General features: G+C 40.9%; 1 protein-coding gene across 1 annotated transcript; it reads left to right on the top strand.

Annotated features, from left to right (window-relative positions):
* Positions 1-1,447: 1,447 nt before the first annotated feature.
* gpc2 (glypican 2) lies at positions 1,448-21,879 on the top strand. Its single transcript, XM_069669752.1, has 11 exons — positions 1,448-1,653; positions 3,951-4,109; positions 6,755-6,889; positions 7,991-8,166; positions 8,261-8,341; positions 9,561-9,726; positions 10,429-10,559; positions 12,403-12,549; positions 14,071-14,207; positions 16,322-16,494; positions 16,667-21,879. The coding sequence occupies exons 1-11, from the start codon at positions 1,476-1,478 to the stop codon at positions 16,942-16,944; spliced, it is 1,761 nt and encodes a 586-aa protein (XP_069525853.1). The 5' UTR covers positions 1,448-1,475; the 3' UTR covers positions 16,945-21,879.
* The last annotated feature ends 1,623 nt before the right edge of the window (positions 21,880-23,502 follow it).

The raw sequence follows: 23,502 nt of genomic DNA, 5'->3' as shown, positions 1-23,502 counted from the left end.
CTAAGTCGGCAACAACATTTAGATAATTATTTAGAACAATACCTTGAGTTCCACTATTGCTGACTATCTTAGAATACACCTGTAAACTTTATGCAGCCTTGCAGTTAATTTGCTTGTCCCTCTTCATAGATAGTTCTCTGTATTCAATGTCATGTACAGTCTCCGTGTGATATTTCGCAGTCTGTCGATCTGTCCAGTTTTTTGGACCCTGAGGTGGTGGGCTCAGCTGTTCCCCGCCCCTCCACCGCAGGCTCCTCACCGTTCTCTCCCCTGTTGGTCCATTGTTCGGTTTGATGATAGGCTTTGACCAGAGTCAAACACGCCATGTTGAAACGCACAACTTCTGGTCCTGACCTTCAAAATAAAATAACTGCAACTTTACTGCAAGATCAAATTTAGGCTGAACATTTATGACCATCATCTGTTTATTGTGCTCAACAGTGTCGGCAAGCAGCATAAGTGTTAAAACGTCTGACATTAGCAAAAATATTTATGGGGGGGGGGAAAATGTTGCAGAGTTCTTATATTTAAGTGCTATGAGACTCAAATAAAACTGTACTACTGAGACAATTATGTGGGAAACTCATCTTTGCAATTGGTTTGAATATGTCAGCACATGCAATTCAACCTATAGCTCCATGATCCAGTTCAAAACCAGTGGTTCTATAGTCTCTTTCTGCCACTCATTCTTTAAATCTGGGTTTGATGGAGGTTAAATCTGACACCAGGTACAGAAAATGTTACAAGAACTACTGGATAGCAATAATACTTACTGTATTATAACACCACCACTGTAGTAGATAGTGGTAGTAACTTCAATCCCTAGCTATAAAATCTATTCAATAATTAGCTAAGCTATCGGAGCAGGATTATCAAGGTTATGTCAAATTTTATCTGCAAATGTCCCTCCCTGAAAGCAGGTTTATAAGCGTTTTTATTTATTTATTTATTATTTAAATTGGCTGATCTTTCTTCTACATTGTGTCTCAATTATTCTTATGGCTAGTAATCAGCGACTCTGAGATGATATTTTTAAAGAAAAACCCTATCCAAATGAACTTGCATCTGCTTTTATTTTGGAATCGGCCACACTTCCGGTGTTATCCTGCTGACTCCTGTGAACTTGACTGTTTGGCTGTTTGATGAGGCGGAGGGACAGGAGTGCCCCATTCATTCACACTCCCTTTACATCTACGTACAACAGCGGATCTCCCTGGAAGGACAAATTAACAGGACACGGTCGATGGAAACATATGCGTGATGTAAAAAGCATCCCGGATGCATCTGTTCGTTGCACTCATCGGGGAAAACTATGACTGTGTTAAAAGACTGACGATTTGGGATACTCTTTTTACTTTTGCGTGCGTCTGTACTGGCCAGTCATTCATTTATTTATAAAGGTGCTGCACCCATAGTCTGGTTTTATACACCCCCGCCTTCTCCACTACGGTCTGTTTCTGAGCCCTGCGGTGAGGATGGATACCCGGCTATGTTTTTCTAGGTACCCGCTGATGGTGCTGCTCTGCGCGGTCTGTGCACTGTCGGGGACCCGGAGCCCCGTGGCTTCAGCGGGGAGGAGCTGCGCCGACACCCGGCAGGTGTACGCGGAGAAGGGGTACAGCACAGGCACTGCACCGATGACTCAAATCTCCGGTAAGATTCTGCATCTAGCTTGCAGTGGGAATAATTACATAATCAAACAATTTGGGGGACTTACGTAGACCGGCTTCATCCTCATAATCATAAATGCGCTTAAATCAAGCTTTTAATCAAATTTCATGTCGCAGGACAATCAACTAGGTGCGTCAGCATGCTCTAGTTTTTCAGGGATAAAAATACCATCATGCACATTAAGGTCACCATAAACTCGCTGCTCACCACCACATAAATAATTAGAGGAACTATACCATAAAAAACCCTTTAAATAACAGAAAGAAGCCACAATAAGTGATAACTAAAAGTGCAAGGTGGCTCAAAACTCACTTATAAGCAGCAGAGACACAAAGTAGGAATATCAATGTGAGTTTCCCTCAAGAGAAATAATGCAGGGTGGTTTAAAACAAATTACACCCACCCCCTCCTCCCCCTTTGTGCTGTTTAAATAGGATGATTAAGGGGATGAGCAAATTGCCAACACCGGTGCAACAAAGAACCTCGCCCCTAATTAGTCTTTGCCTACTGGCCCACTGTTAAATCCCTGCATGTACCCATAGGCTCTGTTCACCGGTGATAATCTTATCTGCAGAATTAAAAGATATAATGTGGATTACAGGCTGCTGGATTTTGAATAATGTCAAGTTTATGAGAGGATGGGAGAGAGAGAGAGCGATAAGAAGTGGAGTTTAAATGTGAATGTCTGACAAAGTGAGGGGGTATATTCTGGAGCACTTTAGTGTCTGAAAATGTAGCCTACTTTGTGGAGGTTCAGCTTTGCATGTAAATCAGTGAGAGAATGACTGTGTGTGTGTGTGTGTGTGTGTGTGTGTGTGTGTGTGTGTGTGTGTGAGTGTGTGTTAGCTCCAGACAGACATCTAGTGGAAAAAGTAAAAAATCTGAGAGCACAATAACAGAGCTTGCAGATTTCGCCGGTGTGAGGATTTATTTTGTGGCATTTCAACTCGGTGTGTGAGTCCCTGAGACAACTGCAGTATTGATTGATTTTTTTTTGCGTGTGTGTGTGTGTGTTGGGCTATCACTGCCTGAGTCTTGGCTCACTGTCCCGTGGGCCAGGGGAGCAGATGGCCGGGAGAGCGAAGGATGAAGAGAGGCAGTTTAGAAATGGAAATAGAGGGATGAGAGAGGGCTAATAGTGAGACTCACAGAGAGAACAAAAGAGGCAGAGAGGAACATCAGCGAGGGTGGAGTTGGGAATGACACTTTCCTACTGTATTAACAGCAGTAATATTCATGCTGGATGTGAAATTACAGAAACAAAGAATTCAAACCTTTTTCCCCATTCAGAGTGTGTTTTTTTCCCCTTCTTTCTCCCCTGGTTGTCGTTTGCATATCATTACCTCTGACATATCAAAGACCCAACCTGAGCTGACAAAGAAAGACAGATTGAAGCTGAATAATTCATGCAGGGAAATTACAATTTTTCTATCACACCCTTATCTTTGATAAGATTTCCCCACAGTTACTGAGCAGCGATGAGTAGAGGAGTTGACTCTCACAAAAAAAACCTGCTTTAAAGTGATAAAAGAGCCACTGATCGGAATAGGCCTTAGTTTTTATTCAGTTATCAATGAAAACTTCTTTGTAAACCATCATTTTAACCAGAAATTAATAAAAAAATATAAGCAAAGCATATAATTAAACATATGTTTAGAAAAACAACATTATTTAAACAGTTAATTCCGACCACCTAATCTGATTGGACTAGAGGCGTTCTATGAGTGCTGATATAGAGTACAACAACACCGGGACTTTAAACTAATTGTATCGCTTTGCTTCAGGTGTTCTAAATACCGTCAATTAGCCAAACAGCAGAAGTCTTTGTCTTGAATGATCACGCTAATACCTCTGAATCATACGGGCCACCAAAACAACTGTCAACAGACTCGTATTTCACTGGCGGCATGATGAATGGAAACGTAGCCTGATAAATGTACATACACAAAGTAGCTGGTGTGCTGAAACCTGTAGACACACAAAGTAGCAAGTGTGCAGGAAAATGTTATAATCTTAGTAGTTTTTAAAGCTATATGCTGCTTGTTGAACTATATAAAAGCAACACTCAAGGTTGTGCTGTTAAAGTGAATATCAGCATGCTGTGATGATCTTCCTCATTTTGCCTCCACACGTGCTGATGACAGAATCACAGCTGTGCCGATATAACAGCACTCCCTCTCGTGTGATTTTGCCTTCATTTCTCTACATGCATTTCTAAACATGTGTGGCAGATCTTAACCCTTACTTCTCTGCCTGTTGTTTAACCTTTGGTCTTCCAGGTGAGCACCTGCGGCTCTGCCCTCAGGACTACACCTGCTGCTCCAGTCAGATGGAGGAGACGCTGGCTCTCCAGAGCGAGAGGGACTTCGTCAAAGCGGTCGAAGAGAACAGCCAGTTCCTTTTGACTACATTTACCCAGAGACACCGCAGGTTTGACGGTGAGAGGCTGACTGAGAGGCTTTCAATAATGTTTATTGGAAACAGTATTTAGTATGAGTTTTAGAATATCATCCTTCTTGAAGCCAGAGTGGGTACATTTAAAGAAACACAAACTGCACTCAGCTTCTCCTGGTCTAACCCACCATATCTACCGACCGTGTCTTTGAGTGACAGCTGATTAAAAACTAATTTAGGAAATCCGCCTGCACAGTTACCCTCAGATGGTCCGATATCTGAGCCACAAAATTGACATTGGCAGCTAAAAGCACAGCTACGCGTACATATTTCAGAGCTCCAAGCGTGGTTCTTATTTATCTTTAATCAACACACAAAAAAACCACTTAAATCAAATAGCTTCTCCTGCCGTATTGCACTCACATAAAGTTATTAGACTCAAAAGAGAAAAAGACGAATAAAACCACGGCAATTGAAGCAGCAGTATGGGTTAAGATCCAGAAACACAGGATCCTACATTTTCCATAATGCGGCTTGAGAACACAGAATTGGATTCTTCCTGGTTTGTTAATGTCTTCATTATTTTTCCCTGCACTTGGAGTGCACAATAAATGTGGATGATTTTATACCATCATAATATCATCAACATCCCAAAATGACATCGCAAAATAATTAAATAACACTAAATAGGAGCAAATGTTGTATTAGCATGTGCCATGCATTCACAGTCACCCCTCGAACACATGGCCAATCAGATGGAGCCCTGGATACATCAGCCATGCATTCCCAATATTTGGCTAATCAGAAGCTCAAGCTTGCTGTAAAATGCCCTCAGCTTTCTGTCAAATTAATGTTTGGTTTGGTCACGGTTAGCTAGCAAGATAGCTAACGTAAGGAGAGAAGATGAAGGAAAATGAGGAAAATAACAGAGCATGGAGTGTGATGTGCTGAAGGTGTTCTTTGTTGGGTAACAGAAATTCAAAATGGAGAAAAAACAAGGCACTCTACCGGGGGAAAAAAAGGAAAAAGGCCTTTTTCAATTAGTTATTTCAAAGAAAAATGCTAAAAACACAGACGTATCAGTCAGACAACTTTCGTTGTGATAGTTTGAAATGTTTATTGCAGCAGTAGAACATAGTTTCTGTTTGGCGTCGAGGCTCCGACCTCATCAATCCTCACAGATTTATTTTACATGCAGAACTTTGAGAAGTGATGAGATAATATCTTAAAGCCCCCAAGCTGAAGAGAAAGTACGAGCGCAGTTCTGATGCAGGGCAGCGGTGGCATTGACAGAGCTGAGGAAGAGACGAGGAAGAGACCGGAAATCTTGCAGCTTAAATAGGGCGCCAAATTGGGAGGAAGTGTTTCTCAGGTGATTGTGGAGTATGGAGAATGTCAAGTGTAAACTCATAGCGCCAACCTATAGCTGCAAGAACGGCCTTCTTTAGGTCGCAACCCTTAGCACACAGTAAAACCTTAAAGGGCCAGTTCGCCGATTTTCAACCTCAGTCCTCTCATGCTGTTATGGGAAGCTAATGCCATTATGGTAGGAAAAAAAATGCTTTGTGCCTTTTGAGGACACTAGGCTACGTGATACAATCATGAGTCATGTCTCCTTCCAAATCGTCAGGTTTGAAATGTAGACTGCGGACCTGGAGATTTAGACGATCCATCGGTTTATTCTCATCGTATCCTAGATTCTGTACCGCTCTGAGTCATTGCCTGCCGCTAAAACAGTAGTATTTCACTCCAGCGTCTCTCGCTGGGCCGTTCCTTTCAGAGGGAGGGGAGCAATGCACGCTGGGTGTTGTAGTAATGTAGAATGGGCGAAACTACGAGCTGTTTGTACAACACCAGCTTTGACTGACAGTGGTTTTTTCCAGGGGCAAATTGCTCCTTTAAATAAATGTCAGATAACTGCTGTTTGGAATTATTTAAGATTCAGGAGAGACAACATAATAAATGAAAACAGCAAAAAGACATAGGCACTGTAAGTTATAGCTTACCTATACCTTATCCCAGGTTTTCTTCATTTCCAGTAAGTGTTGTACATTTCTAGCCGCCAAGCCCAGCTGAGGTAACCCTGCTTACATCATTATGACATCACCACTGCTATGATGTCAGACTTTTAAACGCTCCCTCACAGCCACAGAGGACATTATAACGTATTTATCAAAGCGGCCAAAGAACTAACCTCTGTGTAAAATTGGCGGAATATCTCTTTAAACAAACCTTTCAGTGTGGGAAACCTACCTAGACAGCTTAAGTGACTGTATTTCAGAGAATTCAGCCCACGCTGTCTCAATTTTTGCACGTATGGCTGCAGGTTTGTAGCAGCCACAGCACAGATTTTACACTCTCTCCTTCTACCTGCTGTGGACTGCTATCACCTTTTTTTTTTTCTCCTCCTCATCCTTTTATATAATGTACGGGATGAATCATTTAAACACGTCGAAGGAGTGGGAGACCGCATATGAGTCCCGAAGACCTAAATAGAGTACATGTTGTTACTCTCATTTACCAGTGTGCAGGATCTGATGTAACTGTCCCTATGAGCTGTTAATGTCGGAGGGGAGGGGGGGGGGTTGACTGAGCGCCTGCGTAGGTAGAAAGCTGGCCAAGATATTAGAGAAAAAGATGGTGGGTGAGAAATTAATATCTTATATGTGCTTTTGCTGTGTGTCTGCAGAGTTCTTCAGGGAGCTTATAGACTTGTCGGAGAAGTCCATGAACCAGATGTTTACCAAGACCTACGGCCGGCTCTTCACCCAGAACGCACACGTCTTCCAGGAGCTGTTTGTGGAGCTGCGCAGATATTATTCTGGTTCGTTAAATCCATCTAAATCTCATGTGTTCGGATGGTCTGTCAGGGGAGTCCATCCTGCGTCCATCTTTTTTTTTATGTCAGTAAAGTTGTGGGACATTTTATCCTAACAACTACAAATAATAATACACATACAAATTATACAAAAGTGATACCCTCTCTAAGATGATGCCCCATCCATCTTTCATTAAATTCAGCTAAAATGAAAGGCAACAGACATATTTAAGGAGACAAATATCAAGGCAAACAACCTGATTTTTGTCGGCTACACGGGCCTCCTTCAGAACCACGAGGAATGAATACATGCAGAGAAGTGTTTGGCAGTAATTTGGGCAAAGTCTCGTGAAGAGCTGTGTTGATTCCTCGCTGCAGTGGGCAGTTCAGTGTACTTTTATCAGTCTCTGCTGTGGCAAATCCACTACTGCTCTGGACCGCAGAAGAAAGGCAGAATTGTCTTTTGAGGAGAATTGAAATGCCAAGAACAATTGCAGAAAAAAAGAAAGAACTGGAATCCCACGGCTGACTGTTTCTATTTCCGTCCCGCATGGCTCTGTTTTGGCACGACAGCCCCTCGCTGGCGAGTCTTTCCGCAGGCTGTCGCTGCTTAGTCAGGCTGACTTTGTCTGCCAAACAGCATATATGGCTAATTTTGAGGCTGTGGAGTAGACTACAGATTGGAGAGTTGCATATTCAGAATTTGTCTGCCAGTTGAGTAATGCACAGAGAATGACATGGACTCGAACACACTAAAAAAGAATGATTAATTGAGGAAAAATAGTGCACTGAACATGAATCAAAGGACAACACTTTGTGTGACTATATTTTTACTTTATTTGATTACTATTTCCTGTGGCAGAGTGCACCTAGAAGAGTTATGCTGCTGTACACATGATACATTTTATTAGCAGCAAGAGTGCATCCAAAATAATAAATTAACCCCTAATTTGTTTGCATTTACATCGGTCAAAATGTGTCCAACAAATCTATTAGCTTCCTTTGAATATAGATGAAAATGTCCCGACTAAAATCTGCTTTCTTGTTTCGATCCTTACTGAAATTCTGCTTTTGCCAGGTCACTCACAGTTGCTCCTCTGTTCACAGGGGGCAGTGTAAGCCTGTCCGAGGTTCTCTCAGACTTCTGGTCCAGGCTGGTGGAGCGAGTCTTCTCTCTGGTTAACCCCCAGTATCAGTTCAGCGAGGACTACCTGGAGTGTGTCAGCAAACACGCTGAGCAGCTGCAGCCGTTTGGAGACATGCCCCGCAAACTGCGCGTACAAGTATGTCTCTTAGGGAAAAAAAATACATTCACATGCACGAAATGATCTGCAGAGTGAATATGATGAATTGGCTACTCTTTCTGTCTTAATACAGGTTTCAAGGGCTTTTATTGCAGCGAGGTCTCTTTCCCAGGCTTTGGCTACTGGACGGGACATTGTTAACAAAGCAACAAAGGTGAGTTTTCCTACATGCTGTTGCCTGCTGTGTTGTTTACACTGCATTAGCTAGATTTTTATGTAAAGAATTATGCACTTAAAAACCTAAATCAAAAAGGGGGCCTCTAAAATATCGAACTTCCTTTATCACTTTATTTATAATGACCTTTTCAAAACAAAGTTGTTTACCCATTTAAAATTATGAAGTTGCTTTATAGAACGCTGTACATCTCAAATGAGAAATTAAACCTTGTAACCAGCAATGAGTGAATGCTTTATATAGTAATAGCTTGACCAAATTAAGTTGGATCATTAATTGAGTATCTAGGGCTGAAATTTAGGGGTTGTTTTCATTATCAATGTGTTAGTTTATTAATGACTTTGTCTATTAAATGCCAAGTTTGAGAAACTGAAACCAAGAAATTTTCTTTAAAAAAAAACATTTTTAAAACGATTCTCTTCAATGTGATTATCGAAACAGTTACGTTACTAAATAAGTTAGTCGATTAATTGATTAATCAACTAAAGGGGTGGGACCAAGCTACTTTGCTAACTCCCTTGTTAGCTATTTGCCTTCAAGAACACTGCAATAATCAGCAGGTGTTTTTTAGGATCCCAGCAACAGCCGTCTCAACTGCAGACCAAAGTTTACAAAGCTTCCACTGACACACTTCCTTTACAACACACATATTTCGTTACTTTTATTAACTTCTGTCTTTTATTAGATATCTATGACTTTGCTAAAACAGGCTTCTTTTATAATGTTATAATTTACATGATTTTATGTACTTTAATTTTATACTTTATCATTATTATTAGGTGGTTTTTATTTACACATTTCATATGTTTTATTTTGATCTTTTTATTTCATTTGTTTTATCATTTTTTTTATGTTATATTCGATTCTCATCTTTATTTTTTATCTTATTTTACTATTGTTAACTATTGAGTTTTACTTTCCATCTTATTATTACGGCACTCTTTCCTTGTTTCATTCTGTTCATTCTGCATCAGCTGCATTTCTTGTATGGAAGGTGCTACACAGATAAAAGTTTTAATATTATTGTTGTTAATCAGTGCGGCTCTACATCATCAACAACTTTCAGAATAAGTTACTAAAATGGTCAGCGCTCTCTAGCAGTGATTCTTGTAGCAGCCACCGTGTGGAGTTCCCCTCTTCAGTAGTTAAGTAGTTTTAATTCGTCTTCGTCTCTTTGACCCACTTCTTTGTTTTTCAGTTGACTGCGGATTCGGAGTGTGTGCGCGGGCTGATGCGTCAGTGGTACTGCCCTCTGTGTCGCGGCATGCCCTCACTGCGGCCCTGCCACTCCCTGTGCCTTAACGTGATGAAGGGCTGCTTAGCCAATCAGGCCGACCTGGACACCGAATGGAACAATTTCATTGGTGGGTGAGATTAGAATGAACAATACATCCTAATATCTTGTTGTTTTTTCTTTGTAGGTTTCGGGTCAGGATGGTGACAAATATAATAATTTCTGGGATTAGGTATATTAAGTCTTAGCTGATATATTAAAGAGACAGATATTTAAAAGGGTTATGAATTATTATTATTATCATTAAGAAATTGAGCATACCTAAAAGTAGACTTCCTTTTATGGTCTCTCATTTACTTTCACTTCCTTTTCCCTTAATGAATTCCTCCTCCATTAATCATTCATGCTTCCCTGCTCCTCCACAATTGATCTGTCTTCCTATGTTTCCTTTCTCCTTTCATCAAACCCCTGCGTTCCTTTCTTTTTTCCCTCCTTTTCATGTGCAGTGCTTCCTCTTACCTTTCATCACTCGATCCATGTGTACTGCACCCGAACCCCTTTTACCCTCATGCTCCCTTGTCTTCCACCAGCGTTCTCATTACTATATTTCCTTGGCTTGCCTCCTAATCTTGAAGTCCTGTAACCTGAACACCTCAGATGTAAATAAAATCTTTTTTAGCTGGTTAGCAGTGAGCGACTCCAGACACGGGGGAACCCGGGTCTTGATTTTTATCTTTGCATATAAAACCAGACGATGATAACTGAGTGTAGTCATAGCAAACTTTATCACCCTACCATCTCTATTCCTGTGTCTCCCTTTGTCCTCTATCAGATGCTCTGTACCAGGTTTCTGAGAAGTTGGAGGGGCCGTTCAACATGGAGCTTGCAGCCGACTCCATCTCTGTGAAAGTGTCGGAGGCCATCATGCACATGCAGGAAAACAGCGTCAGCATCTCAACCAAGGCGAGAAATGTGGAACTTTCGTAGATCTGTTCTTTAACAATTTTGTTTGAGAAACTAAAGGTTATCCCTCTTACTTATCAAAGCCATAATCTTGATAATTGTTTAATTAAATTGTCTTCTTGACGAGAGATGCAGTAAAAAAAAAATGCATCAATAATGATAGGAATGAAACACAGAGAGCATGACAGTATGATTAAACATGGCAGGCGTCCCAGCAGCTAATCCACCAGACACCCACATCTCGTTAGAAACAGAAAAGGTTCGTGGTGGCGGTGCTGCAGGGAACAGACAGTTCTTCCTTTAAAGCTTTGAGCGTTTGCTGCCTTTCACTAACTGAGTGTGACTGTGGAGGTTGTGGAAAACCTCTTCAACAATGTGACACTGCAAGTTTCAGTTCAGCTGCAACATTTTTGGGTGTGGACTATGTATTTTCTTGCTAGCTTATGATTCGGGAAACTCCACCCAGCCCCTTACTCATTGGGTTTAGCCAGACGAACATTACAGTTAGCTTAAAATTTGCGCAAAACAATAGCCATAACCTTTGCCTTTTCAGTGGTATCAAAGAAGGCTTAATCTCACAGCAAGATTTTTGACTTTGAAAAAGCGAAAAGGCTTGTTTGTAAAATGTCAAGTATTTTGGGGGGAGTTGGGTTTTATTTTGGAGGGGTGTGTGTTTAAAGTATAGAGATGACATGAAACGATGAGAGAGAAATAATAAATGACAAGCAACAAAAGATGGACTCAGAGATCTCGGGTCCTGCCAATTTATTTTGTGCAGTCTTACTGTCACTTATAAACAACCTCAATTTTCAAGGGAGAATGCTGGGAGGGTCATATACTCACCAGGGAGGGGTCGTGGTCTTTCTTTGGGAAACAGTCGTTATTCAAGAGTTTTTTCACGACTCAGACAACAGGGGCAGAACGCGTCTTTTCCTTCAGAGAGGTACTATAAGTCTGTTCTTTCTAAAATAAGTCAGGTTTAGGTAAAGCCTTGCCTTATTTCCTTTTACGGTTTTGGTGGTGATTCCAAAGTGATTCCCTGGCCTTCCAACCAGTAAGCTGGTTTCCGCTAGGTTAAGCCTTGCCTTTTTCCTTTTACAGTTTTGGTATTTTTCCTAAGAAATTCCCAGCTTTCCACCTTTACGCTGAAGAGAGAGAAGGAGAAAAATTGACAAAGCAGAAGAAGAGGAAGGAAGAGAGAAGAGGCCAGACTAGTGCTGGATAGCTCTGATATGTATCCTCTGAGCAGAGGGTGTAAGTGTTACACCTTACATCACAGACATGTGTGTACATGTGTCAATTGTCCCGAGTTGAATGAAAGTTCAAGGTGGATGAGTTGTCCTTAGTGAACCCAAAGTTCATGACAGATGTTGGTGCAGGTTGTATGCCCTCTTTGTGAGGCCTCTCAGCTCTGTGGCCTTGATGGGTGCTGAGACAACCGGTTTACTGTGTCTGTCTCACAGATGCAGGTATCCTCCTCTTCTTCCTCGCCAGGAGTCCCAGCTAATTTGCACAGACTTCCAACAGACTATAATCAGAGACATGCAGGAGGTTGCAGTTCATAGTAGGCTTCCTCTCATTTACGCATGTGGGTGCCCTGATTTATCACTAAATAGGATAAAGGACTGTGAGTGCAATCAAAAGTTAATTAAAACAGTTTATCTCAAACTGTATCCTGGAGACTTGAGATTATCTGAAAGAAAAATATTCAAGGGTTGAGATTTCCTTAAATATTTAAATAGAAGTGGAAAAGCTGTCATGCAAGTTATGGTGAATTTGAATCATAAATATTCACGTTACACAGCTGTTTATACCAGTATTGTTTGTTTGCTGTTAACCTCAGGTGTTTCAAGGTTGTGGTAACCCAAGGCCAACTCCAGGAAGGTCCAAACGCTCACCCAAAGAGTCAGGAGGCAACAGGAGGCCCTTCCGCACCTACACCCCAGAGGAGAAACCCACCACTGCTGCAGGCACTAACCTGGACCGACTGGTGAGGAAGAAGCAACATTTTTATAATAGAGTGATTAAAGTTAATAAACTGACTTTAACACCGTTTTGCGTTGCATTCGTGGTTACACACAATACTGACATATTATCACTTTAAAGAGTTGTTTTGGCGAAGTTGTTTGCAACAGACATTGAGCACCATTAGCATTCATTCACTTAGGTTTCTGGCATCTCCATGGCTGAGCCTGTCGCCTGCAGTGTACCAAGGACAGGCTGAACAACACGTTTTCAGATTGGCAGGTTTGAGACGTCACAAACCTAAGGAGCCAATTCCGTTAATGGACGGGGTGACGCTATGCATATCATTATGTGTTACCTATGGCAACCACTTCGGCGATGCGCGAGCCAGCTGTAACCGTCATCGTAACTGACTACTAACCTTAACGTTACCACTACTAATTACTACATTTCAAGCTAGCTAATTTTCAACAAGTTGTCACTAAACGATGGCAGAGACGTGTTTTGTTTTGGCGACGGAGGGGGCGGTTTGGAATGTGCATAGTGGGCGGGGCCTATGCAGATTCAGGAATACTTAATGAGGGAGAAGGAGGAGATGTCTCTGGAGGATTTTTACAAGGTATTAAACGTATTTCGCAGAAAAAAACATATCAGACACAATTTATTATTTCAAGCAGAGCATTTTACATGTCTGGTCTTTAATTAAACTCCATCATATTTAAGGGCCGATACTTTATTTATTTTAAACAGATCATGTTACATATTAGAAATACATTTTACCATTTGATGTACCAGTGTTAGCTTTAAGCTAATTTTCATTTGCAGTCCCAATATCTTTGTCTGTCTGTGATCAGGAAGGTACAGCAGGAGTTTAGCGGTTTTACACTGAAATAACACTAATGAGAGCAGTAAAAGTGAAGTTGTGTGCCAGAAAAATCAAAACAATGAGCTGAAAGATGCCAAAAAAGTTGGGTGAAATGCAGTTTGATGATAATTAATTGTGGGGTTATCACTACAGAAGACTGTTTTCTCATTTAACCTGGAAATTTGATCCTTTTTTATTTACGAAATCTTGATATTTGAAACTTAGTTAAAATGTGTTTTTGTAGTTTGAGTTGCAAAATGTGTTGAAGCTGTTATAACGAAAGTATTTTCATTGTACATGAATCAGGACTCAGGCATAGCGACTGAGCAGAGAGCAAAGAGAGGACAAACAACAGGAAAATAAGTCCAAGCTTGGTACAAAAAACTAATAATAAAGAGAGCAGCAGTCAGAGACCAGACGTACTCCTGTGACCACAGAGTGATAAAGAAGCTGAAAAATAAATGAAACCAAGAGCAGAGGCGGGTGAGAGAGGATAGTAGGTATTCATAACTATTTATAAAACATAAAAGACATGTGGGAGAAGAACTGACCCCGAAACAGTGTCGTGTCAGTTCCTCGCTTTGACCAACGTCAATATGCTTCCTCCAGCCAGCCATACCAAACAAGGATATTTTAATACCAGGTCTGAGTCATAACCAATTTCTTTCCGCCTCCCCACAGGTTACAGAGCTGAAGGAGCGACTGCGGCCCATGCGTGGCTTCTGGGTGTCCCTCCCACACACCATCTGCAACGATGAGAAGATGGCTACTGACGTCACTAATGAGGACCGCTGCTGGAACGGGCAAACCCGAGGGAGGTGAGCAAGATCAGGGGTGGAGGGGTGTGGAGGGAGGGGGTCGGTGGAGGAGTGAGAGAGTGAGTCGGGGGCAGTGCAGCGGTGGAAGGATGCAACAGATGGAACTGAGTTTATTTAATTTTGTCACCACCAGTCACCCACATGCTCTGTGCGTGGGTCTGCTTGCTCTTATGCACACAGAAACAGCCCGACAGCGTGTATCTGGGCTGATTTAGAGGCGTCGTGCAGTCCTGTGTGTGTGTGTGTGTGTGTGTGTGTGTGTGTGTGTGTGTGTGTGTGTGTGTGTGTGTGTGTGTGTGTGTGTGTGTGTGTGTGTGTGTGTGTGTGTGTGTGTGTGTGTGTGTGTGTGTGTGTGTGTGTGTGTGTGTGTGTGTGTGTGTGTGTGTGTGTGCGAGCGAGGAACAGAGAGAGAAAAATTAGTCTGCATAATGGATGATTTAGTGTCTGTGATGTTCCAGCTGCATTAAAGAACAGTTTTAATGTAAAAGCACACCCGTCTTTGCGGCTTTAATCACACAGTAGGACTGCAGCCAGACATTTGCTGGTTTAAATTGGCCAAAATAATTACATATCATCTGAATTTAATAATGCAAGTCCATGATATTGGGTGGCAGTCTAAAAGGAATCCAAGGCACTCTGACTATAAATAAAAGAAATCCTTTGTTAAATCATGGATGATTCAGGTTGTTCTGACTCACAGAGTCTTCTTCAGGGTATTGATCAGGGCAGCACCTGTAGGGTCCTGATGAAGACTGTGTGAAAACGCAGAGGTGCATCAATGATTTTGATAAAGGATTTTTATATTAAAGTAATAATCTGGAAGAATTTCATTTAAATAAATGTCTGTTAAGTCTCTATCTATCGCCGAATGAGGTAACACAATGGTGTTTGAACCTATGGAGCCACTGATGAAAGCCTTTGCAGTATTACAGACTGGGTGTCTGTGGTGACATCACAAGCGGTGCCCAGTTAGTGACGCGTTTTCCATCACCCAGCAGTGTTTGGTCTGCCAGGGCAGGCGGAGCTAACACAACAAACACACTTGTGTGTAAAGCGTCTGTTTTTCCGGTCTCTGCAAGTGTTGCGAGTAAACAGTAATTTACTATGGCTGAACAAATTTATTATTTCACTTATTTTTGAAGATGTAACTTAAAAAATCGTGACCGTCAGCGAGGAAAATCAAGAGTAACAACCGGAGCCAACCGTGGACGTCACACATGCGACACTGTCTGGATATCTGGGAAGTGTGCTCCAGCAATTACCGTTTATCACCACAGGTGCCGCCAAAGAGAACGAAACTGGGATCTTCAAGATTACAACTTTATCAATCATAGTGCCCAGCATTCCTTTTAGACTGCCAACCAGTACTATGAACGTCCATAGTATGCAAGCTGAACAGTTGTTTTTGTTTCTATTTATATTTGATCACTGTTCTGATCCTTAAAGAGCATCCGTTTGTTTGTTTTTTACCTCAGTATCACCAACACTGTTTTTGACCCAGTGCAGCCTTACCTTTAATAAGAAGTAATTTCCACATACAATTACAATAATTCATATTTAAATAGAGTAATTAAAGAATGTATTACCAGCCAATGATAAAAAGGAGGACACAATCTTTTATGACATTTATAGTTTGAAGAAAATTTTGTACACAGTTTTTTCTACAAAGTCTAAAGTTTCTACAACTCATCAAGAAGTCAACATGAAGGCCTAGCGAGCAACTAGTTTTATATCTTGCACTCTGTAACTAAAGTTTTAACCTCAGAGTGGTGCTAGAGTCAAAGACAGTGGGATTCATCATCTGTTGAGTGAGAATGTCTCTACAAAATGTTATACCATAGGTGAAACATTTCTCTTTGGACCAAGTGGTGACCTGCTGGTTAACATGCTACAAGCCCATCAAATCTAAAACATGCAGCTCAGAAGATCCATATTTGTTCTCACTGCAAAAGGCTACTGTGTACTTTTAGCTTAGATTATACTAGAATAAACTTAGTTTTATTTCTCATTTTCAACTTCAGTGTGAAGTTGCACAGTGTTTTGAAAAGATCTCTCCTTGTGTGTCTCCACGTCTGTGCTTTTGTCCATGAACGCCTCTGTTTGTGCATGCTCAGGTACCTCCCGGATGTGACAGGTGATGGGCTGGTCAGCCAGATCAACAACCCCGAGGTGGAAGTGGACATCGCCCGGCCAGATGTGAGGACCAGGCAACTGATCATGGAGCTGAGGGTGGTGACGAATAAACTGAGACACGCGCAGAGCGGACAGGACATGGACTTCATGGACAGTGAGTGTGCCTGACAGTTTTTATATTTGTGTTAATCCTGGATCTAACATCACATGATGCACTTACATTATGTGTGATTTATAGAGCTTGTGACAACCATTCATAGAATTATTTCATTTTAAAGAAACTTTTTATTCCCATTCATTAGTCAGAAATGTGTTCCTTGTTCCAGGTGAGGAGGGCAGTGGCTCAGGAGGTGGAGATCATGGTGAAAGATACAATGATGATTGGCCAGGTTATGGGCCTTACTCTCCCCCCTACAACAAACCCCCTCTTAACCCCGCCTCCAACCCCGCTAAGCCACCTCGAATCCGAGAAAGAAACGGACCCAAGTGGAACCGAAACAACGGCCACGGACGGGTCAGATCTGGCACCAGCCGGCTCACTTTCTCCCTGGCTCCAATGTTGTCTTTGCCTTTCCTGGTCACTGTCGCCCCCATGTGGAGATAGCTGGTTATTACAGTCTGTTGGTGGAAGTGTCTGTCACTCGAATTGTTAAGCACACTATGTAGAAAAATTAAGTCATTCCATTTGGGTACACCAGCAAAAAAAAGAGACAAAAACGGGCTAATTTAGCAATAATCAAAAACTTGTTAAAAAGCACAAAATAATAAGTTAGGATAAATGTTTCTCCCAAGCCACAAAAGCAGCTATATCAGGCATCGATGAGTACAAACACTTCAAAGTCTGTGAAGGTTCTCAGTCATCCAGGTCATGGTAATTCTAAGCTTAATCCAAAAGGAAACTGGACTTGGTTGAAGTTCTTGAAGACGTTTCACCTCTCATCCCAAAGGCTTCTTCAGTTCTAAACTGACTGGTGGACGGAGCTAGAAATATAAGCCTCTGTAGAAGAACAGGAACATCTCAGGGAAGCACTTCAGACGTGGGGCTACCCAAACTGGGCCTTCAGCAAGACCTCCAAGAAACACAACTCCAACAGGAAAGAAGGGGACAGTAAACGCCACAGCATTGTTATTCCCTGCCTGTCTGGAGTATCTGAGAAACTCAGGAGGAGTTTTAACAAACACAGTATTCAGGTACACTTCAAACCATCCAACACACTCAGACAGAAGCTTGTCCACCCAAAGGACAAAACACTAAACAGAGCGATTAAGTGTATGCAGTACCATGCAATGAGGAATGCAGGGACCTGTACATTGGGGAAACAAAACAACCCCTCCACAAACGCATGGCCAAGCATAGGAGAGCCGCTTTCTCGGGTCAGGACCGTCCACCTACATCTAAAGGACAAAGAACACTCCTTTGAAGGCAGCGAGGTTCACATCTTGTCCAGAGAAGACCGCTGATTCGAAAGAGGTGTCAAAGAAACCATCTATGTTAAGCTGGAAAAACCATGGTGGCCAAAGACACCAACTATCACCCACTTAAACCCCTTTCCCACCGAAATTAGCTCATGGCGTGGGTTTTTCAGACCCGCGAAGACCTGCTTATAGATGCCGATTGTCTCTTTTCCCATTGCCAGTGGAGTAAGCTCCTGTCTGTCTCTTTTCTGCTGTCTGACGTCACAAACGCTGAAACACTGAAGATGTCACGGTGATTAGGTCTTTATTCAGTCTTTTTATATAACTCGGCGCAAACAAACTTGGAACACATGTTCGAGCGCTGCTCGGACAGAGACGGTGGAATTTGTAACTGAGTTAACAAGGAGTCGCAGAAGTCACAGACGGAGCATAGCATCGCGCCAGAAAGGGGGCGGAGATTAGCGTATCGACACAGGTTTTGTGTTCCCATCAATACCAATTGGAGCCGAGGTGATAATTACCCGGTTCTACTTGCAGAGTCATTTGACCCAGGTCTGAATGCCGATTTTAACCTTTCCCATTAAGCAAAAAAGCCGGGTGTTGTTGTGGGAAAGTGGCTTTACAATGCAGTATTGAAGTCTCTGCCCAAACAGCTGAGATCACACTCACACTCAGGATCATGTACGACCCATCAACACCAGAGGGTGCTAATGACTCTCAGTGATACTAGGACAACATCCCAGGTTAATGACTGATTACACATCTGTTAGCATACTAATGACCTACAGAGGCTTATATTTCTAGCTCCACCAGTCAGTTTAGAACTGAAGAAGCCTTTTGGATGAGAGGTGAAACGTCTTCAAGAACTTCAACCACGTCCAGTTGCCTTTTGGATTAAGCTTAGAACGATTAATAGTAACTGTTTTAGTTTTTTTAGTGCCATTCATGAGATGTTTGACCTTTTGGAGTCTTAATGCTGAATGGTTTTCTGTGCTGGAGTGTAGAAGTGTCGGGTGAAAGAGGAGCACAAGTACAAAAGCAAATGAGTTTGCAGTAGATTGGATGAAGAAGCTCACAGATCGGAATATTTTTTCACTTTCAGCAGTCGATTTCATCTGAGCAAGTTTGTTTGCTTAGTTTAATAATTTAATTGATCCTGGATTCGGTCGGCTGGAGGTTAATTGTTTATATTTTATCTTGCGGCAGAAGTAATGCTGAGGTTTAATTATTTGTGTAATTAAACCTCAGTATTTTGGCTTGGAGATTAAAGAAAGTCGACTGACTCCTGAAACAAATCAAGGGGCTTATTTTGAATGTACCTAAAAGTACAAATTACTTTGCGGTTACTTGGAAGGACAACAGTTGTTTAATGTAATATATTAATGTTTTTAATTTATTTGTAATATATTTCTTTGTTCTTAATGTTATTATGATTTCTAAGGCAAGGATTGAGTGTTTTCTTATCTTTTAAAAGAAGTGTTGAACTTTAACATTTTCTGGTGTAAAAAAACAAAAGTGAAGTAAACCAATCACAAGAAAACACTTCATTATCATGCAATATTGGGCCACAAAATATGCTATAGTTTTGTTCTGAGGTTTTTAGCCTGAACCAGAGATGTTAATAAGCAATGTGTGTGAATGTGTGTGTTTGTATGATGGTTTTATATCGTTTGACGTGTGTTCTGGATTCAAGGTTTTGAGGTCATGTTGATAAGATGCTGGTATGTTTTCCTAATACTGCGATTTTCTACTTATTTTTTTCTAAAAGCAAAAGAGTTGATGAAATCAGTGTGCGAGCTCATGGTGCGATTTACAATTGGATTGAATGTTGACGAAAAAGGAACTGACAGACAATGGCTCTTCGTTTTTGTATGCTGAATGTGTTTTGACACCAAGAAAATCAAAAATGTTCAAGACAGAAAAACAAAACTTGTGAGGAGTGGTCATCCTTGGATAGAGAGGAGGGGGAGAGTGGATTTAAAGGAATAATTTGACATGCTGGGATAATGCTTATTCACCTTCTAGCCGAGAGTTAGGTGACAAGATTGAAACCACTCTCGCGTCTGTATGGTGAATGTAAAGCTACAACTAGCACGCTTAGCTTAGCCTAGCATGAAGACTGAAAATGGTGGGAAACAGCCAACGATAATAAGCACCTTTTTAAAGCTCTCCTATGACAAAAGTGTAACTTGTTTGTTTTATTTGTCAAAGAAAATATAATTTACAGTGAAAATAACAAATTGTTATAGGATTATGTTCTGGACTTGCACTCCAGAGCACTCCAAGAAGTTATTGCCATTGGCAAGATATTATCACATCTCATAACCACATTGAAATATTAGATTGTCATTTATATACTTTTTAAAATAAGATTTTTTTTCATTTGTTACCTTTACAGGTGCTTGCTGTGTGATTTTGTTACCTTTGAACAGAGCTAGGCTAGCTGTTCCCCTCTGTTCACAGTTTTCATACTAAGCTAGGCTAACAAGCTACTAGCTTCAGTTCTAACTCATATGCTGCCTTCAAATGGACCTTGTTTGCTTGTGGTCATGACATAGGAAGTCGTGTTCATCATATGCTTAGCGACCAAGTGGTTAAAGTAATAATCTTGAAGATATCAGTTTCTTTCTATTTGGCGGCACGGTTGGCTCGTTTTGTTACGGTAGTAACTCTTGATTTTCCTCGCTGACGGTCGCTTTCCCTTTTAGACTGTTTGACTTCATCTGAGCGTCGAGTTTGTTTCTTTATCTTTGGATATTCACTTATTTTTGAAGTTGTATCTGTAGTCATCGACCGTTTCTTTGTTTGTTCAGCCATAGTAGATTACTGTTTACTCGCAACACTTGTAGAGAGCTGAAAAGCAGCCACGTAACTCCTCCTACCGTCTCTGGCAGACCAACCACTGCTGGGTGATGGAAAACACATCACTAACTGGGCGCCGCTGCAAATGCAAAGGCTTTCATCAATGGGCCATAGGCTCAATCACCATTGTGTTACCTCATTCAGCGATTGATAGTGACTTATCAGACATTTATTTAAATGAAAATCTTCAAGATTAAAGTCATGAAAACAACGCTGCTAGGAAAAGGCATGACGCAAAAATACACGCTACAAACGCAATGCAGGAAATGGAAAGGTATAAAGAAACAGGTAAAAGATACCGCTGTTGTGAATATGAAATATTTCCCCTGACAAAAAATCATGACAAAAACTATACGACTAAAATTACAAATATTAACTAACCATCCAGCCAAATAACCTTCCATGGCCGTTTCTAGAAACTTCAGTAAAAACGTTGAATGAAGCTGGAGCTTTCAGAACATTTCTTTCCCTAGGTTGTGAATACCACAAGAGGACGATTCTCATGAACAGTGTGAACACGATCCCATTTGAAGGCACAATAAAAACAAGAAAGCAAACCACAGTATTTCTCAAAATGTCGAACATTTTCTTTAAAGATGATGAAAGCCAGTTGATAGGATCCCAAAGGAGAACAGAGATGCAGATTGAGGATATAAAAAGAATGTATAGATGATGTGAACATTTCTGTTGAGAAGTTTTGAAATTCACTCGGTTTAACAGAAATCACGTTTAGTCAAATAGGATATTGCACCTTTAAAATGAAATAATAAGCAAGAGAAGGGTTTCATTCTTAAATTTTGCCAAAAATATTGACTTATCACTTTTAATCACTTATATGACTCTTTTTGTCCTCTCTATAATAGCTCCCTTTTAAGGTTAGGTGTAAACGATTGTGAGTGATTGATACTAGAACTCTAATTGTTTTTTTAGTCATGTTTAATTTTGGAAGGAAACCCTCCTAAGTCCGTAGGGGCCATAATCGCACCTACAGTATTATATTGCACAATTACATAAGAAAAAAAACAGCATTTCACAGTATTTCTAAAGCAACAGTCAGTATTCGTACGTACTTTCTGTGCTCTGCCGTCAGATTAGGAGGTCATTGCTGCAACATTTACGTTGAATTGTCCTTTAGTACAAACGCGCATTCATTCCCACGATTCACACATTCCTTTTTGGTGAAAGTATCGCACAACTTTTTAATGTTATTGTAACAGTTTTTGGTATGGAACAAGTGATATTTTCTGCTTCATTAAAAAAAATCAAGAAAAGTATGTTGGGTTTCTTTTTATTTTATGTAGTCTGTGAGTGTTGTGTTTACTTTGTTTTTTTTATGTCTTTGTCAGCGTGGATGCATCGACTGCTTGCTCGGAAAAAGGTACAGACGAAATGATTGTTCACTTTAAAGATACTAGGTAAAGCAATTTAACTTGTATTTATCACTTTGCACTTTCTAAATTCTTGAACAGGCTGTAAAGTAACTTAGAATATGAAACTATCCCTGTCTTTCTCGTTGGACTGGTGTCTTTGTGAAGGACTCACGACAGCTTTCCTATGAAAATCCTCATTGATTTCACTGCCACCTGTGTAAGTCATTACAAGAGTTGCCTGAAAACTCCTCGTTGTTCCTTATAAGACTGAAAGAAAAAAACACAGGGGCACCCCTGTACTACTAGTGCAGGAATACGTGATGATTTCTGATTTGCAGGGGACATTTTGGGTGCAGAGCCTTGTTTTTCCTTAATATATTTTAACTTACATGTTTGGTGAATACATAAACAGGTTAGTATAAGTAAACATTACACGGCTGTGTTAAATACTTGATTCTGATTGGTTAATCATGGAGGTCTGCTATTTCTCTATAGCATCTGTGTCAGGGTCCTGCTCGCCCTGTCAGGGATTATGTGTAGTGAGCGGGTTGTGATTGTGGACTGGAACTCCGACAGAATCATAGTGGTGACAAATGGTTCTACGCACGACATACATTTCTTACCTTTTGTTTGTATTTCACCTCAGTGCGGTCACTTTTTCTAACCCTAACCCTAACCCTAACTTACGACATCACCTACACTGCATTAGAGTGAAGTGCATATTAATTATTCATCACAGGCCGGGTGATTATTTCCTTTTTCAGTAAAACTGACAGATAAAGTATCAGGAAATTGTGAAAGAAAGTCAATTAGTGTTTCAAAGTCCTTAGATTACTTATTTTGTCTACAACCCTAAGATGTACAATAAAACAAAAAGGTAAATGTGTCTTTACCGTAACAGGCCTCACGCCTATGACCAAATCACAGCAGTGCTGATATTCTGTATCAATTTGACTCTAGACACATACATATGTTATACATTTGTTGAGATAAAATCCATGTAACAATAGGGCCCTGACTCTTTGTTTCTATCTACCTTTGTTGCTTTATTATTAATACAAAACAGAAGACTTTCTACCTATAATGGCCATAACAGTCACATTGGCCCCCTGTATTATAAACTATTTATCATTTTCCTTCCTTAAGCTTTAAGCTAAAACCAAGGTGGAAACTGCCTCCAAGTTTCTCTTCCAGCATGCCGGTGAATTTTCATATTTTCGCTGTGAATGTCAGATTGACTGTTTTGGCCATTGTGGGTGAATAGGTGCATTGAGGGCAATAAAGTGTTTTACTATGTTGAAATATAATGCCAGTGGCCAAGGGGCGGGACAACGCTGTTTGACCCAATCCAGCAAGTCGATGTTTTGATAGGTTAGCAGGTGCAAAATAGTTAAAGTCCCTTCACAGAAGCCCAATAAATGTGCTTCATATTCATATTGAAGTTATTTAGAAATATGTTGCGTGAAGGCTCGGATGTGTTTGCTAACGAAGATTCTGACAATGGTTTCAACCGC

This window comes from Semicossyphus pulcher, unplaced genomic scaffold, assembly GCF_022749685.1.
Source record: "Semicossyphus pulcher isolate SPU_LCO1_2020_fin unplaced genomic scaffold, fSemPul1.0.p SCAF_2, whole genome shotgun sequence".
NCBI classification, from domain to species: Eukaryota; Metazoa; Chordata; class Actinopteri; order Labriformes; family Labridae; genus Semicossyphus; species Semicossyphus pulcher.
The sequence above is the reverse complement of the archived record's forward strand: the minus strand, read 5'-3'. Positions and strand labels throughout refer to the sequence as shown.